At 44.7% G+C, this 27,824-nt stretch overlaps 4 protein-coding genes and 2 long non-coding RNA genes across 15 annotated transcripts in view; 1 reads left to right on the top strand and 5 right to left on the bottom strand.

Moving 5' to 3' along the window:
* LOC148386821 (uncharacterized) overlaps nucleotides 1-5,314 on the bottom strand; it is a 6,444-nt gene extending 1,130 nt beyond the window's left edge. The window contains exons 1-4 of one of the 4 annotated variants that reach the window (XM_088399442.1): nucleotides 4,583-4,899; nucleotides 4,453-4,507; nucleotides 4,331-4,385; nucleotides 4,209-4,263 (exon numbers count right to left, since the gene is read on the bottom strand). In XM_088399442.1, the coding sequence (XP_088255568.1) occupies nucleotides 4,209-4,263; nucleotides 4,331-4,385; nucleotides 4,453-4,507; nucleotides 4,583-4,641 (224 nt within the window). In that variant the 5' untranslated portion in view covers nucleotides 4,642-4,899. Of the gene's footprint in view, nucleotides 1-4,208; nucleotides 4,264-4,330; nucleotides 4,386-4,452; nucleotides 4,508-4,582 lie in introns of all 4 variants that reach the window. The other 3 variants (XM_088399446.1, XM_088399445.1, XM_088399443.1) reach the window with 3 other exon arrangements.
* A 1,941-nt stretch (nucleotides 5,315-7,255) lies between these two features.
* LOC148386820 (uncharacterized) lies at nucleotides 7,256-14,627 on the bottom strand. Of its 4 annotated transcripts, none has more exons than XR_015863236.1 (11): nucleotides 14,398-14,626; nucleotides 14,213-14,254; nucleotides 13,283-14,132; nucleotides 11,873-13,182; nucleotides 10,671-11,807; nucleotides 10,523-10,603; nucleotides 10,352-10,452; nucleotides 9,583-9,648; nucleotides 7,936-9,340; nucleotides 7,707-7,851; nucleotides 7,256-7,478 (listed from the first exon to the last, which is right to left on the bottom strand). It is a non-coding gene; the product is annotated as an uncharacterized LOC148386820 (long non-coding RNA). The 4 variants fall into 4 exon arrangements; XR_015863235.1 differs by having other exon boundaries at nucleotides 7,258-7,478; nucleotides 10,523-11,807; nucleotides 13,283-13,397; nucleotides 13,686-14,132; nucleotides 14,398-14,622; XR_015863237.1 differs by having other exon boundaries at nucleotides 10,352-10,445; nucleotides 10,523-11,807; nucleotides 14,398-14,627.
* Nucleotides 14,628-15,872: 1,245 nt separating this feature from the next.
* LOC148386819 (heterogeneous nuclear ribonucleoprotein D-like) lies at nucleotides 15,873-19,189 on the bottom strand. The gene is made up of 9 exons (XM_088399489.1): nucleotides 19,034-19,189; nucleotides 17,786-17,969; nucleotides 17,451-17,619; nucleotides 17,214-17,372; nucleotides 16,897-17,028; nucleotides 16,706-16,829; nucleotides 16,468-16,626; nucleotides 16,304-16,388; nucleotides 15,873-16,237 (listed from the first exon to the last, which is right to left on the bottom strand). Exons 2-8 carry the CDS (start codon nucleotides 17,947-17,949, stop codon nucleotides 16,321-16,323), a joined length of 975 nt encoding a protein of 324 aa, XP_088255615.1. The 5' UTR covers nucleotides 17,950-17,969; nucleotides 19,034-19,189; the 3' UTR covers nucleotides 15,873-16,237; nucleotides 16,304-16,320.
* Nucleotides 18,507-23,158, top strand: LOC148386817 (uncharacterized). Its single transcript, XR_015863245.1, has 3 exons — nucleotides 18,507-19,788; nucleotides 20,155-20,458; nucleotides 20,589-23,158. It is a non-coding gene; the product is annotated as an uncharacterized LOC148386817 (long non-coding RNA).
* btg4 (BTG anti-proliferation factor 4) lies at nucleotides 19,565-22,981 on the bottom strand. 3 transcript variants are annotated; one of them, XM_088399491.1, is made up of 5 exons: nucleotides 22,834-22,981; nucleotides 21,106-21,308; nucleotides 20,912-21,049; nucleotides 20,525-20,806; nucleotides 19,565-20,384 (listed from the first exon to the last, which is right to left on the bottom strand). In XM_088399491.1, the coding sequence occupies exons 2-5, from the start codon at nucleotides 21,276-21,278 to the stop codon at nucleotides 20,120-20,122; spliced, it is 858 nt and encodes a 285-aa protein (XP_088255617.1). In that variant the 5' UTR covers nucleotides 21,279-21,308; nucleotides 22,834-22,981; the 3' UTR covers nucleotides 19,565-20,119. The 3 variants fall into 3 exon arrangements, with proteins under 3 accessions (XP_088255617.1, XP_088255616.1, XP_088255618.1); XM_088399490.1 differs by lacking the exon at nucleotides 22,834-22,981 and having other exon boundaries at nucleotides 21,106-21,744; XM_088399492.1 differs by lacking the exon at nucleotides 22,834-22,981 and having other exon boundaries at nucleotides 20,539-20,806; nucleotides 21,106-21,744.
* On the bottom strand, nucleotides 21,889-26,122 carry slc25a14 (solute carrier family 25 member 14). Of its 2 annotated transcripts, XM_088399488.1 has the most exons (9): nucleotides 25,954-26,122; nucleotides 24,849-25,038; nucleotides 24,436-24,574; nucleotides 24,212-24,306; nucleotides 24,049-24,134; nucleotides 23,876-23,971; nucleotides 23,687-23,811; nucleotides 23,276-23,489; nucleotides 21,889-23,200 (listed from the first exon to the last, which is right to left on the bottom strand). In XM_088399488.1, exons 2-9 carry the CDS (start codon nucleotides 24,910-24,912, stop codon nucleotides 23,159-23,161), a joined length of 861 nt encoding a protein of 286 aa, XP_088255614.1. In that variant the 5' UTR covers nucleotides 24,913-25,038; nucleotides 25,954-26,122; the 3' UTR covers nucleotides 21,889-23,158. The 2 variants fall into 2 exon arrangements, with proteins under 2 accessions (XP_088255614.1, XP_088255613.1); XM_088399487.1 differs by lacking the exon at nucleotides 25,954-26,122 and having other exon boundaries at nucleotides 24,849-25,912.
* Between the last annotated feature and the right edge of the window lie 1,702 nt (nucleotides 26,123-27,824).

Here is a 27,824-nt window from a genome sequence, read left to right as displayed (position 1 = left end):
TGCACGATAGACTGCCAATGCCAATGTTTAAAATGGACCACTTGAATTCAGTTCACAGTTTAATTGCAGTTCAGTGGTACACACACACACAATTACAGTACAAACACTTCATTTCATGATTAAAAAAACAACAGTAAAACAACAATATTGCAAAATGACGCAAAACAAAAAAAAAAAAAAAAGAAAAACAAACAATACAAAACAAACAATACAATACATACAATACAATACATACAACACATACAATACAATACATACAATACAATACATACAAAACAAAAACAAAAAGAAAAAACAAAAGAAAAACAAAACAAAAAACAAAAAAAACAAAACAAAAAACAAACAATACATACAATACATACAAAACAAAACAAAAAACAAAACAAAACAATACAATACATAAAATACATACAATACAATACATACAATACAATACATACAATACAAAAAAACAAAACAAAAAACAAAACAAAACATAAAAAAAAGAAAAACAAACAACACAAAACAAACAATACATACAATACAATACATACAAAACAAAAAAGAAAAAACAAAAGAAAAAAAAAACAAAAAAAACAAAACAATACATACAATACATACAATACAATACATACAAAACAAAAAACAAAAAAAAACTAAATACATACAATATAATACATACAATACATACAAAACACAAAACAAAACAAAACAAACAATACAATACATACAATACAAACGATACATACAATACAATACAATCAATACAATACAATCAATACAAACAATACATACAAACAATACATACAAACAATACATACAAACAATACATACAAACAATACAATACAAACAATACAATACATACAATACATACAAACAATACATACAAACAATACAATACAAACAATACAATACATACAATACAATACAATACATACAATACAATACATACAATACAATACATACAATACAATACCATACAATACAATACCATACAATACAATACAATACCATACAATACATACATCCAATACCATACAATACATACAATACAATACATACAATACAATACATACAATACAATACATACAATACAATACATACAATACAATACAATACATACGATACATACAATACAATACATACGATACATACAATACAATACAAACAATACATACAAACAATACATACAATACATACAAACAATACAATACAAACAATACAATACAAACAATACAAAACAAATACAAACAATACAATACAAACAATACAATACATACAATACAATACATACATACAATACATACATACAACACATACAATACAAAACAACAAAACAAAAAACAAAAAAACAATACAAAACAATACATACAATACAATACACACAATACATACAATACATACAAAAAAAAAAAAAAATAAACAATACAATACCAACAATACATACAAACAATACAATACAAACAATACATACAATACAAACAATACATACAAACAATACATACAAACAATACATACAAACAATACATACAAAACAATACATACAATACAATACATACAATACAATACAATACATACAATACAATACATACAATACAATACATACAATACAATACATACAATACAACACATACAATACAACACATACAATACAACACATACAATACAATACATACAATACAATACATACAATACAATACAATACATACAATACATACAATACAATACATACAATACAATACAATACAATACAATACAATACATACAATACAAAAAACAAAAACAAAAAAAAAAGAAAAAAAAATACATACAATACAATACACACAATACAATACATACAGTACATACAAAACAAAAAACAAACAAAAAAAAAAAATATACCTACAATACAATACAATGCATACAATACAATGCATACAATACAATGCATACAATACAATACAATACAATACATACAATACAATACATACAATACAATACGATACAATACATACAAAACGAAAAACAAAACAAAACAAAAAACAACAAACAAAACAAACAATACAATACAAAAAAAACAAGAAACAAACAAAAAAAAATACATACAATACAATACATATAAAACAAAAAAAACAAAAAACAAAAAAAAACAAAAAAAAACAATACATACATACAATACATATAGTACAATACATACAATACAATACATACAATACAATACATACAATACAATACATACATACAATACATACATACAATACATACAATACAATACAATACATACAAACAATACAATACAAACAATACAATACAAACAATACAAAACAAATACAAACAATACAATACATACAATACAATACAAAAAAAACAAAAACACAACCAAAAAAAACCAAAAACACAATACATACAATACAATACATACAATACATACAATACAATACATACAATACATACAATACAATACATACAATACCATACAATACAAAAAAAAAAAACAAAAAAAAAAAACAATACATACAATACAATACACACAATACAATACATACAGTACATACAAAACAAAAAACAAAAAACAAAAAAAAAAATAAAAAAAATAATACATACAATACAATACAATACATACAATACAATACATACAATACAATACATACGATACATACAATACGATACATACAATACAATACAATACAATACATACAATACAATACATACAATACATACAAAACAAAAAACAAAACAAAAAACAACAAACAAAACAAAACAAACAATACAAAACAATACATACATACAATACATACAATACAAAAAAAAAACAATACAAAACAATACATACAATACATACAATACAAAAAAAACAACAAAAAAAACAAAAAAAAAAAACAAAAAAAAAATACATACAATACAATACATACAATACAATAGATACAAAACAAGAAAAACCAAACCCAAAAAAAACCCAAAAAAACTAAATACATACAATACATATAATACAATACATACAAAACAAAAAACAAAACAAAAAAAACAAAAAACAAAAAACAAAACAAAAAACAAAAAACAAAACAAAAAACAACAAAACAAAAAACACAACAAAACAAACAATACATACAAATCTTGGGATTTCCTGGGTTGAGCTGGATGAAGTGGCTGGAGAGAGGAAAGTCTGGGAGTCCCTCCTAAAGCTGCTGCCGCCGCAATCCGACGTCCGGATAAGCGGTGGATGGCTGGGTGGCTGGATGGATGGGTGGCTGGGTGGATGGATGGATGGGTGGGTGGATGGGTTGGGTGGATGGTTTGGATGGACGGATGGATGGGTGGATGGGTTGGGTGGGTGGCTGGATGGATGGGTGGCTGGGTGGATGGGTTGGGTGGGTGGCTGGATGGGTTGGGTGGATGGGTTGGGTGGATGGATGGGTTGGATGGGTTGGATGGATGGATGGGTGGATGGGTTGGATGGATGGGTGGATGGGTTGGATGGATGGGTGGGTGGGTGGATGGGTTGGATGGATGGGTGGGTGGGTGGATGGGTTGGTTGGATGGACGGGTGGGTGGATGGACGGATGGACAGGCGGACGGACGGATGGATGGATGGGTGGATGGATGGATTGACAGAACACATACAATACCCTGCCATACGCTACCATACACACAATGCATACAATACAATACAATACAATATCATACCATACTATATGCTCTGCATCTGGGAGTTACAATTATAGACATTGAGTAGAGTGGCAATGGCATGATATTTTTGCAACAATTACACATACCAACTCCAGTTTTATATTTAAAATATGTATACAATTATCAGTATATTGTAATGAGTTATAATAATTACAAAAGTATCCGAATTATAATAATTAATTTTATCATCCATCAACTCACTCAAAAATGTCGGCATGAATCGAGCAGTCGACTAAACGGGTGAAAATCACGCTCGCAAATGTTTGTTGCATAACGGAAGGCGGGCGGGCGGGCGCCATCTTGGAATAGATTTGAACATGACGTAACAAATTCGTCACATTCATCAGTTTGCATAACACGGAAATAGCACACTATATGTAATGCAACATTGTTAATTTGACGAAACACAACGCCAAAGAGATTTGAAATACTGTAGCGGCAAAACGACAGTCGCGGTGGCCGGGACGAGTGTGAAAAGATTTTCAAGATATTTGTTCGCATCAAACAAACAAGGCGTCCGTCGTGAGAAACGGCAATGAACGACAAACATTTGATAGCTTACCCGAGAAACCGCCACACGGTCGGTGGCGCCTGCATTTGATAACTCGCCTTGAATCCTGCAACAAACAAACAAGGCGTCCGTCGTGAGAAACGGCAATGAACGACAAACATTTGATAGCTTACCCGAGAAACCGCCACACGGTCGGTGGCGCCTGCATTTGATAACTCGCCTTGAATCCTGCAACAAACAAACAAGGCGTCCGTCGTGAGAAACGGCAATGAACGACAAACATTTGATAGCTTACCCGAGAAACCGCCACACGGTCGGTGGCGCCTGCATTTGATAACTCGCCTTGAATCCTGCAACAAACAAACAAGGCGTCCGTCGTGAGAAACGCCAATGAACGACAAACATTTCCTAGCATGTTAGCTTACCTGAGAAACCGCCCGCTGCGCGGGTGATTGCCCCGGTATTTGACAACACCCGAAGACATGACGTCACATCCGTCAATTCAAATCTTCCTCGCCTGCTCGTCCAATGGTGCTTTGCACACTAGCGTACCACGTGACAGGCCACTTCACACGCGGGCGGTTGCACCTGTCGCTCACCTCAAGACTGAAAACTGCCTTCAAAAACCTAAGTGCCACTTTGCCCGCCTCCTACCTCTGCCCAAATTCAGTCTGACCAATCACAGCGCAACTGAAATTGGCTTGACCACGCCCACCTCTCCGACAGCCAAGACTGAAACCTGCCTTCAAAAAAAAACAAAAAAACCTATAAAAACCTTCAGAGGGGAAAGAAGACAATAGCAAAGTGAAGGGATGGACTGATTTTAGACATCACCATATTTCATATTTCCACAGACAGATATAATTTTGATGTAATTCAATTCAATAAACAAATCATAATGTTAATGTACATTCTTGAAGCATACATCAAGTTGTGCAGGACTTGTGCCATAATGTATACATGTCTGATCATTTCTTTTTTATGGAACAGTCGCCCACCACCCTGCCCAGCCCCCCCTTGCTGGCACTACAGTGCTAACAAAAGTTCCACAAGCCTTTTTTTAATTTTATTTATTTTTTAAACTCTCATACGTTTCACCCATTCAGTAACATTTTTTAAAACTATATATTGGAGGAAATTCGACCTTTTAATTACGCTTTAAAAAAAGCTGCAAGTGCAGCATCGATAAGTTCGTGTTCGACTCTTATTGTACATAGACAACTAGGGGCACAAACTTTGAAATAAAAACCCCCTTAATTTGATTTCCGATTGAGGTCTGCAGTGGAATTTGAAAAAGATACACAATGGTACAAGTCGTATGGCAAAATTGGACATTCAGCTCCACGTCAAAGTTCAGTTTGAAAAGTCCTCCCCCAAGTGGGCCGTCAATGGCAACCAAGCACAAGACAACGCTGGATCCAGACCAGCCACAACCACAGCGCACCTCGAAAGCAAGACCAACCATCAGAGCCCTAAACACTGTCCACACCTGCAACCTTTGCGTCGTGCACCCATAACCAAAGGCAACCACACTGCCCCCTCCTGGGCACATGATCCGCACACGTCGACTTTTGCAGCGCGATGCTTGATTCTTGACTTGATATGGCCATTGCTCCTTTGCATATGGCCATTGCTCCTTTGCTCCTTTGCATATGGCCATTGCTCCTTTGCATATGGCCATTGCTCCTTTGCTCCTTTGCATATGGCCATTGCTCCTTTGCTCCTTTGCATATGGCCATTGCTCCTTTGCTCCTTTGCATATGGCCATTGCTCCTTTGCTCCTTTGCATATGGCCATTGCTCCTTTGCTCCTTTGCATATGCTCTTTTTTTTTTTAACCTCGTGTAGTGTACCTACACATATTGTCATATAAAATGTCTGATTTTTATGTTTTAATTGGCGAATATAAAAACAAGGAATAAGACGCCAGACACGTTTTAACATAAATGTTTATTAAAAATAATAATCAAAAGCAAATTTCAAACCAGCAATCTAATGTGAAATTGCAGTAGATATATTGGATAACAATATTTAGGGGTATATAGGTATACACGTTATTTAAAAACGACTATAAGTGTTATACTACGACACAAGTGTTTACCAGCTCAGTGGCCTAAGAGGAGAGTGTCCGCCCTGAGACTGGGAGGTGGTGGGTTCAAACCCCTGCCGAGTCATACCAGTGACTATAACAATGGTACCCATTTCTTCCCTGCTTGGCACTCAGTGGAAGGGGTTGAAATGGGGCCCCCCCCCTGCTGCTCACTTATACTCCGGTGCGACTTACAGTCCGAAAATTACGGTAAGTTCAAAAATATCAGAGGACGTGATAAACAACTGAGGTGATTTGGTTGCATAAGCAAGCCTAACCCTAAGCACAGCAAAAGCGAGAGCAAGCCTAACACAAACCCTAACCCTAGCAAGAGCTCTGGTCGAGTGGTTAACGCCATTGCCTTCAATCAAATGAAAATATTTGTATCGAGAGTTCATCCTAAAACGAATTGTTCTTGCAAAAATTCTGCCTGCCGCCGTTGCAGTGCTCCCGTGGACTCATTTTCAAGTCAGTTGCTAAAAAACACCACACCGTTGCACAGAGACAATTCTTGAGTCATATCAAATCAATGATTTTCAAACGGGTCCAAACAAGCTTTTCCCTCATGGCTACAAAGATCTTTAGATCTTTTCGTTCACTCTCGTTCACTGAAAACATTCGTTCTTTTGAACCCATCGTTCACTCACGAGCCAACACTACACTGCAGTAGTGATACACACACACACACACACACACAATGATACGACAAACACGATGACACGACTTTTCACGCACCTGCACCTAACGAGGGAATCTTGGGAAACATGTTGGAACGCGGCCCCGAGGACTAGAGCTTGACACCTGTGACCTTTGACCATGATATTTCCCTCATAAAGTGGCCTGTGTTTAGGTACACTTGAAAATGGCGGTGTACCTAATGGAGTGTCCGTGTGGTTCCCTCGTTAAGCGCACCTGTGTGAAAAGTTTGTTTGTAAAGTGACCAAAAACTTTTCACGCAGGTGCGCTTAACGAGGGAATCACATGGACACTCCATTAGGTACGCCACCATTTTCAATAAATAATAAAGTGGCCTGTTATTAGGTACTAGGTAAAAAAATAAATAAAGTGTAGCGAACGATTCGGTGAACGATTCTTTTGAACAAATCTTTTGAGCGAACCAATTCTAAAGCTGCAGTTCTTAGCTGGAATGCACATGACTAGTACAAAAGAGTGCGGAATTGTCATTGTTTTCCTGATCCGCATCCGTGGCGTTCACCTTTATGACCTCAAAACCTGGCAAGTGAAAAATGACAAATCGATGCGATGACAACCAACAGGTAGTTTGCATTTCAAATCAATGATGGAGAGGCGATCATCTTTTATCGACAGTCAGCAGCCGAACTTGCCCAGTATCATTTATTTACTTATTTTTAAATCCTGTCTTCAAACATATCTTCTCGTGCCATCTTTCTTTTATTATGGTGTGTTGAATAAATAAATCCATTTGTTAGCAGGTAGTACCTGTTGGTGATGCCTCAGCCACTTCTCCCAAGAAGGTATCCTTTTCAAAAACAGGGTTGTTGTCATTTTGATCAATGACATTGACAATAATTTCCATGGGCTTCTCAGCGTTTCCAGAACCTTCTGCCACGGCGAAGGCTTTGAACTGCACACACATGGACAATGGTAGGAGTGTGTACAGCAGTAGACATTTTAAGCATGAATTTCTCCAAAAGAGGACCTCACTCACCAAGTACCTGGGCTGCTTTTCCCTGTCCAGCGGTTGTGTGAGGTAAAGATTCCCGGTGTCTCTGTCCATGGTGAAAAGACCAACAGGAGGCTGATCAGCTCCTGGATCAACGCTGGATCCAGACCAGCCACAACCACAGCGCACCTCGAAAGCAAGACCAACCATCAGAGCCCTAAACACTGTCCACACCTGCAACCTTTCCGTCGTGCACCCATAACCAAAGGCAACCACACTGCCCCCTCCTGGGCACATGATCCGCACACGTCGACTTTTGCAGCGCGATGCTTGATTCTTGACTTGATATGGCCATTGCTCCTTTGCATATGGCCATTGCTCCTTTGCATATGGCCATTGCTCCTTTGCATATGGCCATTGCTCCTTTGCATATGGCCATTGCTCCTTTGCATATGGCCATTGCTCCTTTGCTCCTTTGCATATGGCCATGGCACCTTTGGATAGGCCATGGCACCTTTGGATAGGCCATGGCTCCTTTGGATAGGCCATTGTGCCTTTTCATATGGAATTGTCCCATTCGGCTCCTCTTGCAGCCTACACCAAAGTTGACTTTATTTACAAGACCACCAACAGGAAGCAAACACACCACTGTTGATTTTATTCACAAGAATGCCCACATGATGCATGACGATTCAAAACAAACCAAAAAATGGCTCTGACTAGATTCAAATAACAGCTTTTACTCTTACAGAAAATGTACCAACATTCTGCAAGATTCTGAGTTCGGTGGCCATTTTAAAGCAGGGTTGCCAAAGATGACTTACTGATTGCAACAGAGACCGTTTGTACACTTGTCGTTTGCATCTACGGGTGTCTGGCTACGTGGCTTTTGTCAACAATTTAGAATAAATCCAGCTTTTCTTTGTGTAGTTTAAAAAAAAAAAAAAAAAAAAGCCTGACACTGCATATTTAACAAGTCAATTTTGTTTCAGCCTAACTTTACAATTGTCTTGTCATTGAGAATGTCTCAAATGATTCCAGTTTGTATGCACGATAGACTGCCAATGCCAATGTTTAAAATGGACCACTTGAATTCAGTTCACAGTTTAATTGCAGTTCAGTGGTACACACACACAATTACAGTACAGTTCATTTCATGATTGAAAAAAACAACAGTAAAACAACAATATTGCAAAATGACGCAGCGCTGAGAGAGAAAGAAAGAGGCATCATGCAGATAGCCAGTGTGCACACCCAGTGAAAAAGTGGAGGGAGGGAGGGAAGAAAAAATGCAGTCATACTCTCCTTAAATACTGGCTGGGCGCTTTGCCCTCGCCGCATCCGCACCCGTCCGTCTCGTGTCGTGTCGTGTCGGTCGCTCATCACGGGCGAAGGTTGGCTCCCCCCCGGCCGCTATTCGACGTTTGGACTCATCCTCCGCCTCGTGCCACTGCAAAAAGAAAATCGGCTCTCTGTTGCATGCGGTTCACTTCTGTGGACGTACTCATTACCTGTCTATTAAAGCTTGCTCCTATTTTAAGCTCCCTTTATTGATAGCGTATGCACACATGAATGTTTTTGTTTTCTTTTTGTCTGTTCCTATATGAAGAATTCAATGCTTATAATTTCTTTCTTTGTCGTAAAGTGCTTTGAGCTGCATTTCTTGTATGAAATAAAGTTTTTTATTATTACCCTCCTCGCGGTCCTGTCCAGTCCCTCTCTGTGCAGGCACTCGTCCGATCCAGTGCCCCAGCAATCCTGAAAGGCAGACATATTGTGTTGGTTTTGGCAAGGGGAAAAATTCCACTAGCACCCCCCCCCCCCCCCCCCCCCAACCTTAAGTTTGAATCAGGTAACTCGCGGCACGCACGGGCTGGCGCATGTCGGATTGGAGCGATCCGGGTTACCGGGTTTAACCCCTTACAAAAAGGGAGGGAGGGAGGGAGGGAGAGAGGGAGGGGGAGGGAGAGAGAGAGAGAGAGAGGGAGAGAGAGAGGGAGGGGGCGAGAGGAGATGAGAAGAGGCTTTGGTGCGCACTTAAGCGCAACCGGCCAGTTCCCCCTGAGTAGAGCTGGCTTGGCCCTGAGAGGAAAAAAAGAGGAAACGTGACGTCACGGAGAGCGTCACGGAGAAGCTCCTTGTCCTCGACACCGTCGACGACACTGGGACCCAGTCTGGCAGACATTATACCCTGGTATTCCACAAAGGGCAAGGTATAGCCACGTTCCATCCTGAGCGCACCAGGCCAGGTACTGCCGGGCGCGTTGGAGAAAGAGAGTGAGAGAGCGAGAGAGGGGGGGGGGAGGAGGGGGGAGGAAGGGAGGCAGGCAGGGGGTGTCTACTTTGCCGATTCGTATCTAGAGGGTCACAGCAACCCAAACGCCCGTGCGTGCTACTAGTTACCCTATTCAAACAGACAGGGGTAGGGAAAGCACAAAAGAAAAAACAAAGTCATACTCACCCGCAACGCTGGCTGCATCTGCCCCCATCAGTCTTGTGTGGGCCGCTCGTCACGGGCTAAGGTCCGGGTCTGCTCCGGCCGGTGTTGGACTCTTCTTTCGCCTCACACAAGTGCAAAAAGAGAAACGGCACTCAGTTGCATGCGGTTCACTTCTGTCAACGTACTCATTACCTGCCCCCTCCCTGGTCTTGTGGGTGCAGCCCAGTCCCTCAGTGCAGGCTGGCGCTCGTCCCATCCGCCGCCCTGGCAACCCTGAACGGCAAACAAATCATATTAAAACTAACAAGTGTTGCATATTGGATTGCCATGTCACCACCACCTCTGGCCAGCCTTGGCCAGTCGTGCATCAGGCTCCTCTTCAACACTTGGCGACTGCTTTCTTTGGGTGATTCCTTCCTTTGGACCCCGCTCACCAATCGCGGGTCTGATGGCCTCCGTCCACCGGCTCTTCGTTTCATACATCGTCTCTTCCACCTAGCAAGACAAGCACAAAAAAGTCTCGCTGCGCCGTCGCTTGCGCTTGCCGTCGCTTGCGCAGTCGCTTGCGCTTGCGGTCGCTTGCGCGGTCGCTTGCGCTTGCCGTCGCTTGCGCTTGCCGTCGCTTGCGCGGTCGCTTGCGCTTGCCGTCGCTGCGCGGTCGCTTGCGCTTGCCGTCGCTGCGCGGTCGCTTGCGCTTGCCGTCGCTGCGCGGTCGCTTGCCGTCGCTGCGCGGTCGCTTGCGCTTGCAGTCGCTGCGCAGTCGCTTGCGCTTGCAGTCGCTGCGCGGTCGCTTGCCGTCGCTGCGCGTTTGGCACTCAGTGAGGGCTGCACAACATTTTGGAAAATCAATGATATGGCAGTATTGGGCCAGACCACTGCATTGAGGCAAGTTGTGCAAAATTCTTGGATGGAGGTTAACTATTTGATCGCAATGAGAGCAGTTAGATGAGTTAACTTTAACTTACATCAATGACTTATCGTCTTAACTCATTACAAATAGTTAGGCAAGAAAGCATGTTTCATTTGAGACATGAAAAAAAAGAAAATTCTTTGCTGTCTTCAAGTGCATGTCAATAACCTAGACCACCATATGGCAGTTTTCCAATACACGTGCAGCCCTACACACGTCACCATTGGTGTCCAAATGGCAGCCTCGGGGCAACTTGATCAACACACCACACGACTGAACACGACACTGCTTTGTAGCACTAAATATCAATGGCAACATTTCGTGATTGATTTAATGAATTTGCGTCAAAGAATTCTGAATTTGTTTCAGTATGCAGCCCTCAAGCAGACATTGGGACACCGCTGGTGTAATATAAAAAAGAAAAAGAAAAAATCCATTTCACACGTTGAAGCTGCGCAGGTCGACGCCTCCAGGGAAGCGGGTCTCCCTCACAACTCGGCGACTTCAGAGCGATGCCACAGCGGTCCGTTCACCTCTGATCAGATCGTGTCCCATCCCGGTCGCCATCTGCAGAAACAGAAACAAATGTTAAAAACTCAAAGAGCACCCCAAGTTGTCAGTCACTTGCTTACTTGATCACAGCGGCTAGCTACGATTGTTGAGCATCGCCCGGTCGGATCGGGCCGTGCGCCCCCCCCTTTCGCGTCCGGCCTGCAAATGGCAGAACATGCAATGAGTTGGGCGCTGCTCGCATCACTACGTCTTCCTCGTGGACCGGCTCGCCCAAACACCGCCCCCTACACCTAGAGAACAAAGGACACACAGCTTAGATCAAGCACGACAGCGGTAGTTTAGAAAAAGACACAAAATGTTACCGTCTCGCTCCAATGCTGCCTTACACCTAGGGGAGAACAAAGAACGCAAGTACCACAGCGGTGGTAGGTTAGGGTTAGATGAAGTGCAACAGTGGCAGGTTAGAAAAAGACAAAATGGTACAAGTCAAATTGCAAAATTGGACATTCGGGATCGGCTCGCTCCAACGCCGCCCTACACCGATGGGGGAGAACAAAGAATGCAGCAAGTACAACAGTGGCAGGTTAGAAAAAGACAAAATGGTACACATCATATGGCAAAATTGAACATTCGGATCCACATCAAAGTTTCGTTTTGTCTCCGTCCACGTAACCACGTCCTCCCCCAAGTGAGCCGTCAATGGCAACAAAGCACAAGACAACGCTGGATCCAGACAAGCCACAACCACAGCACACCTCTGAAGCCAGACCAACCATGAGAGCCCCAAACACTGGCCACACCTGCAACCTTTCCGTCGTGCACCCATAACCAAAGGCAACCACACTGCCCCCTCCTGGGCACATGATCCGCAAACGTCGACTTTTGCAGCGTGCTGCTTGATTCTTGACTTGATATAGCATTGCTCTTTTGGATAGGGCATTGCTCTTTTGGATAGGCCGTTGCTCCTTTGGATAGGCCATGGCTCCTTTGGATAGGCCATGGCTCCTTTGGATAGGCCATGGCTCCTTTGGATAGGCCATGGCTCCTTTGGATAGGCCATGGCTCCTTTGGATAGGCCATGGCTCCTTTGGATAGGCCATGGCTCCTTTGGATAGGCCATTGCTCCTTTGGATAGGCCATTGCTCCTTAGGATAGGCCATTGCTCCTTAGGATAGGGCATTGCTCCTTTGGATAGGCCATTGCTCCTTTGGATAGGCCATTGCTCCTTTGGATAGGCCATAGCTCCTTTGGATAGGCCATTGCTCCTTTAGATAGGCCATTGCTCCTTTGGATAGGCCATTGCTCCTCTGGATAGGCCATTGCTCCTCTGGATAGGCCATTGCGCCTTTGGATAGGCCATTGCGCCTTTGGATAGGCCATTGCGCCTTTTTATGTGGAATTACTTATCCCATTCGGCTCCTTTTGCAGCCTACAAAAACACAGACAGACATTAATTGTGTGCTGGGACGCTAAAACTCGACAACCATTGTGTGTTGGGAAGCTGAAACTTGACAAAGACAGGTTTTCACCTGATTTAGGACTACTCTTCCTCCTTAGTGTCCTCAACATCACTGAAAGGGCTCCTTCAAGAGCCTCCTGCTTGCTTTTTATAGAAGGATGCTGGCTGGGCGGCCTTTTTTAGTGCTACAAAAAACAAGCAAATTATTGCAACAAAAATAGACATTGAGTAGAGTGCCAATGGCATGATTTTTTTACCAACAATTATACATACTAGGAGTTTTACATTTGAGAAAAAAATATTATATTGCAGTAAGTTATGATAATTGATCAAAATTATAGTTAATGTTTTAATTTTATACATTCTAAGTAGAGTTTTATATTTGAAAAAATATATAATCATTACATTGTGGTAAATTACAAGAATTATTAAAGATTATAATTCATATTTTAATTTCATCATCTACAACTCACCTCACATTGGACAGATGGATGATCCAGGTTGGCGGCGTCCAAAACGGGAGAAAATAACCCGCGCAAATGTTTGTTGCGTGACGGAACGAGAGCGGGCGGGCCGGCGCCATCTTTGAATGGATTTGCTCTGATTTGGACATGACTTAAATTCGTTACATTTATCAGTTTGCATAACACGGAAATGGCACACGCATGATATAAAATAATAAAAAAGTGTTCAGTTAACTAGAGTCAAACTAACATTTCCTATAGTCAGACAAACACGAGCTTATCGCCGGCGTCATTTACGAACTTTTAACAAACGAATGAAAAAAGGCTGGCCAGCATTATTAAAAAAACAAAAACCCGCGAAAGACATTTGAAATAGCGTAGCGGCAAAACGACCAAAACGCGCAACGACGCGACGCAAAGTCGATTGTGGCGTGCATTCCCTAGACAGCGAGAATCCTGCAAGAAATAAAAAATGGCATCGTAAGAAACTGCAAACATTTGCTCACGGGCTAAATGGCCTCCGGCCTACAATTTACCTCCAGGCCCACCGTTGCGTGAGTCACGAGAGTACGACAATCCTGCGACAAACAAAATAAAGAAATAAATAACAAAGGCTTGTGAGAAAAGGCAACAAAGCGTGCCAATCGTGCAACAAACAAGGACGGCGTCCGTCGTGAAAAACGGCAGGAGACGCCAAACATTTGCTAGCATGCTCGCTTACCTGAGAACCCGTCCGCCGCGCCGCCACGCGCTCGGTGGCACCTGCATATGATAACTCCCCTTGAGCGAGCACACCGGTCTTCAATTGACCTAAAGACCTGACGTCACATCCGTCGATTCAAATCTTCTTCTCCTCATCGTCCAACGGCGCTCGGCACACTGACGCCACCAGGTGGTCGGCTGTCATGGTGACTACTGTGGAAAGGGTTGCTTCGGACGAGTGATGTGCATTCCAGTTCTTTTAGGTGAGCGAATCTTTAGAATCAGGTTCACTCAAACGGTTCGTTCAAACGAATCGTTCAACGACTACAAAGTCGCAGGCTTTTATTGATTCATAATGACCTGTTAATGTTAACAACACATTCAATATATTCTTTCACGTTCCGCAGGAGCTAAAAGTTTTCACGCACCTGCGCTTAAGGAGGGAATCACACGGACACTCCATTAGGTACACCGCCATTTTCAAGTGTACCTAACAACAGGCCACTTTATTATCTTGGAAAACATGTTGGAATGCGGCCCCAAGGACTGGAGCTTGACACCTGTGACCTTTGACCATGATATTTCCCTAATAAAGTGGCCTGTTATTGGGTACACTTGAAAATGGCGGTGTACCTAATGGAGTGTCCGTGTGTTTCCCTCGTTAAGCGCAGGTGCGTGAAAACTTTTAGCTCCTTTTGAACGTGAAAGAAGCTAAAACTTTTCACGCACCTGCGCTTAACGAGGGAATCACACGGACAATGCGAATCACTCACTCACTCGTTCACTCACAGATTCGTTCCTTGGTGAACGGGAAATGCAATTCACGACTCGTTCGTTAACGGGAAGTGACGTCATTTCGTTTTGTTTTACGGCGAGGTGGCACCAGCTTCAATGGGCGTTACTGACACCTACTGGTTGAAGTCATATGAACTGAGAAAAGAACGAATCACTTTAGGAAGTGATTCACTGTAACAAAGAAATAAAATCTATTTTAAATTTTAATATATATATTATTATACAATATAATATAGAATTGAAAATTTTAACTTTATGACTTAAATGAATGAATGTAGTATATTACACTAGGTCATCAAATCAGTGTCAGTTGAGTCTGTCGACTCCGATGCCTGTAGTATTTTTAAGGTCCAGCAGGTGTCCGCAGTCAGCGACAGTGTCAATACAGTTTGCCAATGTGTCGGGACGACACGCGACGCCTCATGGACCCATCACTAAAATAAAGATATTTCAAACACCAAATCATTGTTGTGTGGTCCTGGATATAATACCTAATACCATAGAAGTGCATGACTCTCTACCAAAATGACAGCATTAAAAATACAGTGATTCTAATATGGGTCGTTTATGACCCACTTAGTGCAGGGTTAAAATGAGTAGGTCATCCAAGTGTAACCCCGACACCACCAGCAACTGCTCCACATCAAGGCTTTTACAATGATCATTTCTTTTCAAAAAGAAGTGAAAAAGGACACCAGGTTACAATTTGTTTTTCTTTTTTATTTGTCAAAAAAGCTCCTTTACAGTGCCAAGACGCCCAACCTGTAAAGCTAGCTGACATGTAAAATACCCTTAGCAATACATTAGAATCAAAACAGGTACCAAAAAGTACAGTCAAATTACACTTCCTTTCAATGGAAATGTTGGGGGGAGGGACAAAAAAAACTGGAAGAAAAAAAAACAAAAAAAAACACTGAAGGGAAAAGTAAAACCTAAAAAATGAAAGCATACAATTAAAAAAAACAAAAAAAAAAACATGGAAAAGATTCATTTCTGATGTTTTCTGTACAAATGGTCTTCTGTCATAAAAGGAGTCGCCGCGTTGGTTTGTTTCTTGCTGGATTCTGAGGAGCAAAAGAACAAGGCCGTAAGTGGGTTAGCCGCCTTCCAGAGGACAGCGGATGACGTACCTGCCGCGTTGCGCGCATCAGTATGGCTTGTAGGTGCTCTGGTGGCCCCGTCGAGGAGCCTTGCCGTAACTGGCGCTGCCCTGGCCTGTCGGCGACCGCACGCACGCACGCAAAATGTTTGTGGACGCGTCAAATAGGATTGGGAGCGATTGGGCCGTACGTACTGTAGTCGTATCCGGGATATCCGTAGTAGCCGCCGGAGGGGTAGTCGTAGCCCCCGTAGCCGCCGTAGCTGCCGTAGCCTTGGCCGCCGTAGCCTTGACCGCCGTATCCCTGCTGATAGTAGCTTCCATAGCCGCCCTGGTTCCAGCCCTGGCTCTGGCCTGCAGAGTCAGCCACCATTAAGCACTTTGTGCTAACACTTTTGCTTGCTTGGCTGTCTGCTTAATATGAGCAACCCACCTCCGCGTCCTCCTCGGCCCCCTCGGCCACCGTAGCCACCGCCGCCGCCGCCACGTCCTCCGCCGTATTGCTGCTGCTGTTGCTGCTGGTACACTTCCTTGGGTTGGGCGATCTTCAACTCACACTGTCGAGGCAAGCGGAACGTTCAAACCCCCACGTGAGTGACAGTCTTGGCCGACGAAGCCACTGACCCTGCCGCCCTCTATGTTGTGGAACTTCTTTTCCAAGCACTTCTTGACGCTGGCTTCATCTTTGTACGTGATAAAGATGAAGCCCCTCCTCTTCTTCGACTTGGGGTCCAGCGGGAGCTCAATGGTTTCGATCTGAAAGATGACAACACGCAAGCTCGGGTCTGAATTTTCAAACGTCAGTTGTTGCGAGACCATTTCATCTTTGTTTTTCTGAGTGACAACCAAAAAATCTGTTAAATGGAAAGCGACAATTTCCTGGCCAATCCCTTCTTGAATTGCATAGAAAACAAAAAAAACCAAGAGTCCAATCGCCTCACCTCTCCAAAGGCCCCAAAGTGCGCCCTTATGCTCTCCTCAGTGGCTTCTGGATTCAAGCCGCCCACAAAGATCTTCTTGACGGCCTCCTTCTTCATGGCCAGGGCCCGCTTGGGGTCGATCTGGCGGCCGTCCAGTTTGTGCTGGCTCTGCTCCAGCACCTGCATAGCACACCCGGACGGTCGGTCCGTCCGTCAGCGGCGAGTTGGGTGCGTTACATTTCTGCTAGCGCTCCCCACCTTGTCTACGCTGGCCGGGTCCTTGAAGAGCACAAAGCCAAAGCCGCGGGAGCGCCCGCTGGCCGTGTCGATTTTGATGGTGCAGTCCGACACCTCGCCGAACTTGCTGAAATAGTCCTTGAGGTCTTTCTTGTTGGTCTCCCAGCTCAGGCCGCCCACAAACATTTTGCTGGAGAAGAGAGGAGGAACGCTTGCTAATCTTATTCAGGATTTGCACATGGAAAAATACATGACAAGAAAATGCTGAAGACAGAAAAAAAAAAAGAAAGAAGAAGCCAGCTTTCCCATTTTGTGTCTTGGGGCAAAAAAATGAAGTAAGACAAATGGACATTCACCCAGCATCCTCTTCGCCTTTGCTGGCGTCAATTTTGCCGCCGTCTGCCTGGCTGTCATCGTCAGCCATCAACTCGGCTTCGGCGGCGCCGTCGTTCTGGTCCTCGTCGCCCTCGTTGCCGTTCTGCTCTGAAGTCTCCATGAGCAGAATGTCAGAGTCGGCCATCGTGAGGGTGGATTGCTAACCTGATATGAGATTTGGGGCGGTGCAGAACCAGATTTTTTTAGTAGAATGGGGCCCCGTTCAAGGCATTTACTCTTAAGGTTGTTGTGCCAAGATGAGTTAGAAACGATCATTTCATTGTTTTGAGTCAAGCGCAGTTGTACTCAAAAGAAGCATGTTTGTGGCGACGGGTCAGCAACCAAAGGAGATGGAAGGACAATAGTGCAGTTTTTTAAATTTGTGCCATACAAGAAGAACTAGGGGAAATGTAGGCTAAACTTCAACATTTGCAAATATTTCAACGAACATTCCTTCCGAATAATGGAACCCCCAAGGTTTGAAATCAAGGTTGAACTATTTTATAATGAGCGACTAATTCGAAGATGAAGCATGCCTCGTTACATGCATATTTGAACTTTCTCGCGTTGCAAGGACTTCAAAGATTATAAAGCGTGCCTTCAAAGTTGAGCTCTAACTGACTTGAATGAATAACAGTGGGGGGCGCTTCCCATTCAAACAAACGCACGCACGCACGCACGCTTGCTTGCTTTCCACACAGACAGAAACATGCACAATCATTTCCTTTTGCTGCTGGATCTGCATTCGATTTGGAATTGCAATGGAGTTATTGTCAAAGAAAGTCGGACGAGCGTGTTTTCCATCCACCTAGCAACGTTTGGCAACAATAAGACGGCTCGTCGGATGGACGGTAACGAGCCGCGCTCGGGGAAAGTAGCAAGGCCCCGGCTAGCATTCGACCCCCCGTAAGTAAGACTACACATGCCATACGTCGCACGGGAATCAAGTGAAGTCACAACAACGACGACGACGACGATCGAGATGTGCAATTCAAGTGGAAATTCTAGGCAGCAGACAGCCGTGCTAACCATTCATTGGCCATACGCAACACGAGCTTGAATGTATAGCGCCACTATTAGCCTAGCTAGCCGATAGCATTGTCTTACCGCTCCGAAAAATGCACAATTCAGCTGAAATCAGAGGGTAGACCACAGCGCGAATAGCGGCATACGGGCTCCGACTGTTACGACTAAGCCCTTCGACAGACACAAATACGCAATTGTCTTACTTTAAGAAAGGGGGGAAACGAGGGAGACGCCGGATCTCAGCTCAAAATGGACACTCCAAATTCGCCGCTAACTCGTGGCTCTTTATATACAACCGGATGTGACCAAGCTCCACTGCGCGTTCCAATAACGATGCTCCCGATTGGCCAGAAGAATGGCGCGCGCGAATAAGGGCGCCGCACCATTGGCCTGACGGCAGCCGTGGGACCTGTGACGTCAAGGCGGCGGCGACAACAGAATGGCCTTCCTGTCGGACTGCCAATTTGCCATGTCCTGTCCTGTCGTGAGTGTGTGTGTGTGGAGAAAGCCGTTTGCATTCCATACTAGCAGATCGAGGTACTTGTAGCGGTTCTGTCTGGTGGTAGTATGCCAAACTTGTTCCACGAGTGACAACAACGTCCACAAAACAGAGCAGATGGATTTGGAGCAATTCAAACGATCAACGAGTTCCCGAAGCTTCCTTGGTAGCTTCGCCTCTTGCATCCCAGTAACAGCGTCAAATCGCAACTGGTGGCACTATTGCCAAAGCACCGTTGTTTACTTCTTCAAAGTATTTATTGGATTCAGAAGACAAAATCTACAACAGATACAGGAAATGGACCAGAAATACAATGCAGAAAATACGACATGGACTGAAGCTGAAGGAATTCGAGGATCAACTCTTGCAATAGTACAAAGTTGTTGAAAATATGGCATGATTTTAAACTTGATGGAAGGACTCCTGAAAGCCAGTCATCTTCCACCATCTAGAAACAAGGTCTTTACTTTAGGTTCTTTTCAGAAAAACGAATCAAGGCTAAGTTCTTTGCTATTCATACAGTGCAAACATGACATTACATTGTTTGCACATAAAAATGGAAGAAAAGAAAGGTTAACATTTTTGAAATGGGCGCCTTTTTTTCACCTACAGTTCACAATTGTGTTACTTTATTCAGTTACTGGAGATTAAAAATACATTTACAGTTAGAATTAGTTAAAAAGCACTTGTGTGTCAAGACGGTTAAAAAAAAATAACACCAAAAAAAAAAAAAGAAAAAACCTGATTTGCACAAATAGAAAATTCTGCTTTAAAGATACACAAACAGTCCTTAGACTTTTTTGGGGAAATTCTTTTCTTCTCCAGGGATACGGAAAGTTTTAGGAGCGGGACTTGCTGACCCAGTGGTACTTATCCACGCGGGGCCCGGTGAAGGTGAACAAGGTCCGGTCGGAATAGAAACCTTTGGAGCCCGCCAGCTGCTGCGGTGAGAGAGGAGGAAGTGGGACGAGAGGCGGGAAGGCGTCCCCGCCGAACGGCTTCCTCCTCGGGTAGGTGAGCCACGTCCGGGGGGCGCCGGGAGCAAACTCGCTGAACTGAGAGAGGGAGAAGTAGACAAAGACACCCAAATTCATATTCCAGGATTTCTTCCAGACTGGAAAGTCCCAAGGTACAAATACTCTCTTATCAGTATTTCCAGGAAATTGTTTTATGATCGCATGGAAGTAGTCTTTACCTGTGCTGACTTACCCGGTAGACGCTATTGGGGTTGTTAACAGTCGGGATGCTTTTGGGTTCAGCAAAGAGAGCAGAGGGGCTGCCGCCGCCACAGCGCTGCTCTTCTTCCTCCTCCTCCTCCTCCTCCTCCCCGCCGCCGCCCTCATCCGAAGAACTCTCCGAGGGCACTTCCAGGCTGGCGCGCTCCACCGCGTCGTGGACTCTCCGGGAAAATTGGCCACGGGCGTGTCGACTGCCGTCCACAACTGAGATGGCGAAGGGGGCGCTGTGTTCGCCGTACCTGCCACAGATGGCTCAGGTTCAGAGCTTAGTCAATCAATCATCAAGCCATCAGTCGTTACAAAGTTCAGGCTCGGTGGCTCTAAAACGCCGGCCGGCCGCCTACCTGCACGAGACCTCGCCGGGGTCGACCCACACGGTGAGCTCCCGAGGCAGGCCCAGGTCCTCGTAGCGCACGCCGCTTCTCTCGCACACCTTCTGAAGCACTGGATCCTGTAGTTGTAACCAGTTCATCCGCAGGCACCTGCAAAACAAAAAGGGTTGATACAAATGACTTTGAACTGACATTTCCAAGCGTACCTGTAGGCCTGGCCCTTGGCGGGCACGTCCGGGTGCCAGTGGTTCTTGTAGCTCTCAAACAAGGCCGACGTGAGCGCAGCGGCAAAGCGCTCGCGGCCGTCCTCGTCCAGGCATCCGTAGCGTTTGACCAGGCGGCCCATGAAGAACACGGTGGCGGCAATTTCCTCCTTCATAGCGACGAGCGTGGTTTCAAATCAAAGCACCTGAAAGGACAAGACTGACTCTCTTCTAAAACCAGATAAAAACGTGTAGGGTGCTCCTACTAGTCAAGTAAAAGTCAAGGAGATAAACAGAAAGGGCAAGCAAACATATTTGCTGTTGGAGCTCCGCAGAAATGTCAGCTTTCTTGCCCTAAGTTAAGAAGTCAACTGCTGTCTAGAGTGGGGAGGAGGATCAAGTCGACACCTGTTGACGCTTCACTTAATTGGAGTAGGCGGAGAAAATCAGCGGATTGGTTTCAAACTAATGGAACGTTTCCAATTTGACATTACCAATGAAAAATGCATTTGCTCCAGAAAATCCATACAATTTGAAGCATTTTGATGGCAATGGAAAAATGGATTGGAAGTTTTTTCAAACGAATTCAATACAATTTGAAGCATTTTAATGGCGATGATTAAGACTGCAGATACTTTTATGGCCACTTGATGGCGGTATACGCGAGGCCTACGGATATACACGGTGACGGTCACAAGATCAGTACACTGCGGTTGTTTTTTGTCGCACTGGTATCTTTAATTTAAAACTGCAAAACAAATGCATATGAGGCGGGGGGAGAAGAAATGTTTAGGACTGATTTTTTTTATTATTATTTGGAGTGTACAATACATAAATTGAAGCCATTAAATGACTCACAACAGATGAGAAACAACAAACCCGCCCGCATTCAAAACTTCCAGCAAAAAATAAAATCCCTCCGATTCGACAAGCACTAAAGTAAAACCACCACCAACGAAGAAGCGCTCGCTCTCTGTTGCAATATTCATAAATTAAGTGTGGCCTTTATAAAATCCATTTGATGACCTATCAAGTATATTTCAGTACTCTTATTCAATGCAACAAAAGGCAAGTCGAAGGGAGGGAATGAATGACTGGCGATGGCGACGTGACGCGCCAGATTGCAAAACGGGAGTGTTCGCTGTGTTGGAATTGTGTCGAAAGAAAAACAAAGAAGCAGCCTTGATTGGCACGTGATCCGACAAGAGGAATAAATACAAGTGTCAGCCAAGTGGCCAAAATAAATAAGCATCAAACAAAACACATTAAATAAGTAGCCGCACTCTGACAATACACACACACACACACACGTACAAAGTTTGGGTAAGACAAAGTGAAATCATTCAATGAAAAGTGAGGGAGGAATTTCTGATGCTTTGGTACTACAAATGCATCCCAACGTCTGCACTGCACGAGTCACAGACATAGTGTAGATGCAGGCAGGCAGGCAGGCAGGCAGAACAACTTTGGGCACTTTTGGCCTTCCTTTCCAGCTGTGAACCGCATCAGTCTATGGGTGTGTGTGTGTGCGTGGCACAGAAAAGGCTTTGGCTCAGATCGACGTCAGGCTTTTTTTTTCCGCCTCTAGAATCTCCGGCCAACAACATACAAGTATGGCACCTTGCGATGGAGTTCTTGTACCAGAAGGACATTTCAAGGCTCGCAGATGCGCGTCACTTGACCAACGGATGAACAAAACACCTTGGAAGAAAAATGGAGGTTCAAACTCACCTGGTGTGCGGCAGTAACCAGGTTCTAACTCACTCTCCTGCTAAAACGTAGCTGCCTGGTCTCAGTGCTCACGACTGTGGCGAAAACAGAATCAATCAACCGTGAAGAAAGAGCAAACTAAAGAAGAAAAACAAATACACGAGGTGACGGATGAGTGTGCGGGGAGGTCGGCCGACGCTGGTAGAGGAGAGGAGAGCGCAAAGCCGCCCAGTACTTCTTCTTCTTCTTCTGCGTCTCCCCAACAGGCCGCTCGGCCGACCGACACAGTCTGACCGACCGACCGACCGACCGACAGATCGGTGGCGTTCCGACTGGCCTTCCTCGCTTACAACGGGAGCTTCTTCAGCTGCTCAAAGGTGATGAAGAACTGAGCTGTAGGTGAAGGAAAACAAGCACAAGTGACAAAAGCCATTTGGTTTTCTCCTGTGCGCGCAAAGGATACGATGATGTTCCAAGGGCCCAGCCGCAGCCAGTTGGGCCAGAATCCTTTGTAGAGCGCAAAGAAGCCCTCGTTCCTCCAGGTCTGCATCACGCCATCCAGCGTGCCTTTGTACATGGGCGCCCCCGACAGCACGCGCTGGTTCATCATGCGTGTGCGCACCACGTCCACGGGGTTGGAGGCCAGCGCCCCTGCCAGGCCGCACGTGAAACTGGAGCTGCGGCAAAACGAAAGAAAGAAAGAAAGAGAGAGAGAGCGAGAGAGAGAGAGAAAGAAAGAAAGAGAGAAAGAAAGAAAGAACAAACGCTGAATCCACTCCCGTTCCCAACCACAACGAGCGCAATCGAAATGGAATGAGTTCTCATTATGACGATGATTCACTTCCCACTGCTGCACTGCGATGCGACGACTTACATGAAGTGTGTCAAAATGGTGTCGCCCATGACGCCGGAGCGGAGGAGGTGCTTCTTTGTGATGTCGTAGACGGGGAGTTCAACGCCGACGACGATGGCGGCCCTCTGCGCCGTGGGAATGACGCCCTGAGGAGCGCCGCCGACGTGTAAATGGAAGCGGGCAAATTGTTTCAACGGCTTTCCCACTCACTCGCCAGAGGCCTCTGGTGCCTTCCGTCTGGTAGATGTTGATGAAGTTGGACATCATGCTGCCTTGCAGCAAACTGCCCTGCGCCTGCATTCGGATCTACGATCAAACAACGGCAATTGTTTCGAATCCATTCTTCGAAGATTTGGTCCGTCGGTCAACAAACGGTCGGTCACCTTGAGCACGTCCGTGGGATTGGCCAGCGAGGACGACAGGACGCCGGAGACCACTCCGCAGAAGACGTTGATGACCATGGTCTCGTCTGTCACCAGACAAACATGGACACTTTGCAAAAATAGAAAAAGACAACCAAAAAGTATCACGTCTAGCGCCGCTGACCCTCCGGGTGACTGACAAAAAGCCTCTTGAGCGAGTTGTAGGTTCCGATCTTGATGGTCCCGTAAGACGCTTGCCTCAACAGGGCAGGTGAGATGCTGCAATGCAAGAGATTTTTGGTCGCAATATTAACTAACATATTGGGCCATTTCAAAAAGTTCTCGGCTGTCGTCAGAACATGCCCCGTGATTCGCTTTCGGCGTGGACTCAACGGAGAAGTCCTTTACCCGGAGTAAAGCGCCCGGACGCCCTCCTCCTTCCCGATCCTGAACAGGGCGTGGAACATGCCTCTGTAGCGCACCTCCGTGTACTGGGACTGACCCTGCACCTGGAGCCGCGTCTTTGTCAGATCGATGGGGAACGTGCCTACAAATACAAGTGCATCACGGGCAATGAGGTCGAAATGAAGCCGTTACCTGACAGATCAAGGAACCGCACCAGAAGCCAAATAAACCGTTGAGTTCGTGACATGATTATGCACAAAAACAATCAACTCGCTATTATGAAATGAAAACACATCTGATTTTCGAATTGGCCTTTTTTTTCCTTCTCAAAACGAAGAATTGATGGCACCGCTTTTGCATGAGACAGGTGTGCCATCCAAAACGTCTTGCATTCCATTGAAAAGACAATCACCTACTAAATTCTGCGACGATCGAGGCCATCCCACCGTAGATGAACGGCTTCCAGTTCAGGTTGGCCATCTCCACTGTGGGGGCTCCGGCGGCCCCTGCTGCTGCTGCGGCGGCGGCGGCGGCTGCTGCCTCTGCTTGCTGCAGCCCGCTCAGGAACAACAGCAAGCCGGCCAGGCACAGGTCCACGCAACAGCGCTGTGACAGCAGGCGAACAAGCACGGCAAAAAACATGATGCGACCGAGATCGGCGGGCTCTCCCTCATCAGCATCAGCATCGGCATCGGCATCGGCATCAGCATCAGCGCCCGAAAGCACACTGCGGCCGGAAACTGACACGGGGCGTCGTCGTCACGACGGACGCCTCGCTGCTATTAGCTGTCAGCTACGTCAATCAAACGCCTGCACAATTCTACTGGAGGAGAACGAGCCTCATTGAACGACAGTGGAAAATAACTGGGATTCATTTGGATTTGTTTTTTAAGCGAGCCACCGAAATGGTGCTTGAATGAATACAGGGATCCATATGCCGCCGATATTCGACAAACGGGAAACATGGGCTGCATCACTCCGATTGGCTGTCAACTATGTCAATCAAATAGACTGGCGTAAAAGTCTATTGGAGGAGGGCGGGCAGGAGGGCGGGCGAACTTGGCGAATGCACGTCGAACGCCAACACCAACAACTCCTTTCTTTATTGAGTGCCAAAACTGACAAGGCCAGGAAATATTTGTCATGTTATTACAAATGTAATTCAATATACATACACAACACAAACACTAAGCCGGCCGACAAGAAAGAAGAGAACAACTCTCATTGGTTGCCTGTCAAACGCTCCGCGATTCTATTGGTCCAAATCGAACCTTTCTGGACCGTTGTCGATTGGAACTCGAATTGAACTTCTTTATGAAGTCACAAACCCTGCCGAGTACATCAGAATTTGACCATGAACATTTCTTACTTATGGTTGAAATTTTACAGTATAATTAGAGAAATTCACACCGAGCGCCGTCGTCGTGAGTTAGCTCTCGTCGGCTAACACTTTGTGGAGATTACCAGCCTGTTGGATGGCTTCCAAATACTTCCCCATACAAATACATCGCGTTTACATACCTGAAGAGCGTCAGTAAAATCGACCAAACTCCTACGTTGCTCGCTTTTCCATCATTCAAGACTCGAGCATTTGACTTCGAAAAAGCGAAAAAGCAACTTGCTCGCTGTCGCGCTTGGCCGGTCTCCAAATAAGCTAACGTTAAGTTGACGGAAGCGACACATCTTGGGTTTCCGGGTTACACTTTCAAAGTAAATCGGGTGACTCGTCCGATGCAAGGTCATGACAATATGGGTGAATATTGGTCATGAGAATACTGGTGTTGGTCGTTGGAATTGGAAGTCGAAAAACCAACTGGGGAGGTTATTGTACGAGGTCAAGTTCATTTGTACGTTTTAATCCAACAAATATCTTAAATAAGGCCGACAGAGAAACCAAATCATCGACTGAGTTTAATACGATTCAAATCATGACAATCATTTTCAACAACATGGCAAAAGGATTAGACAGCAGCAGAAAGCGGTTCTTTTCCCCATGTCATCACCTTTGCACATTTTCGGCTGTGGTCATTCACAGAGTGTTCCGCAGCAGATGGGTGATCCTCTTGGAAAGCTGCTGGAAAAGCGCCATCAGGTTGCTATGGCGACACGGGAGAAATGGAACAGTTTAAAAAGAAAAACAAAATGCAAGGCTCCAGTGAGATGCCCCTCAAAGTCTCACCGGGGTCCGGCCGAAGTTCCGCTGTGGCGTTTGTGTTGACGGCAGAAAACCTTGGCCGCACGCTGAAGGCAGTACACCAGCCCGGCCACGAGAGGGCTCTTCAAGGACATCTTCAGTCGTCTGCAACTCAAGCGAATACCGACAAGGGCAAACGCACAACGTCGAGCTCATCAGTGAAATGGGAGCATTGAAGTGCATAGCTAAAAAAAAGAACTTCTCTTAATAGGACTGTTCATTCTTTCCAGCAATAGAAGCATAAAAGCACCAATGTCACTTCATTCCCATTCCATGACTGTCAAAAGGTGAGTAGCTTTGCTTTGTTTGAGTGGGATTGAATTTGTCTTTATTGGAATCCAAAAATATGGATATACGTAGGTTGGTAGTTTTTGCTTTCATTTCTATTAACACGTTTTAATATAAGTATGCCATTAGTTTGCTTTGATTTAAAACATGTGATTCCATCACTTTTATTCATTCGATTTTTGTGAATATACTGTGGTAGATCAGTAGTTCTTCCTGTTACATTTACTTGACATATCTACCAAAATCTAGTCATTGTTCTTTTTACATTTCATCATTTTCGCAACAAACGGTCATCACACACACAGAGACACACGGCACTGCAACACCCTGTGCTTACCAATTCCTCCTCAAGAAAAGCTCCTGCTTGGTTACAAAAGGGATGTCGGGAAAAAGGTGTTGTCTGGAGGTGTAACCAGAACCCAAAGCGGAACCCTAACCTTGTGCCCGTGGGCCGCCAGCCACAATAAGTGCTGAGGTGGCGCTTTCCAAAAGGTCCTGAAAGGTCCAGTGGCGCTTGGATAACATAGATGCATTGTGTCAAATGCGGCGGGGGGCTATTTATGTGTTTTGGGGAAAGGGGAGGTCGGGGTGGCAGGTCGCTAAAAAGCTCTCGGGTTGCTGTGAAGCCTTTAGTCCAAGTCATGTAAAGCTGATAAACGAAATGACACCACCAACGAGGCAGTCAAAAGTCACTTGACTCGTTTTTTTCCCCAATCTTTACTCTAGGTGAATAGCCTCCGCTAAAGTTTTTTTTCTTTCTGAATCATGACTTTCATGGAAATCTAGGACCCAGCTGAAAGTTGGTCATCTAATCAGCCAAGGCAGGTCTTAAGACGTCTGAACTTGCAAACCGGAATGTGTTTCCATTCCACCATTGCGTTTGCAAAATGACATTTGCAAAGTGACCTCT

Source organism: Syngnathus floridae, chromosome 15 (assembly GCF_059516105.1).
Source record: "Syngnathus floridae isolate MCC-2025c chromosome 15, RoL_Sflo_1.0, whole genome shotgun sequence".
In the NCBI taxonomy this organism is placed as follows: domain Eukaryota; kingdom Metazoa; phylum Chordata; class Actinopteri; order Syngnathiformes; family Syngnathidae; genus Syngnathus; species Syngnathus floridae.
This window is presented reverse-complemented; position numbering and strand designations above follow the sequence as displayed.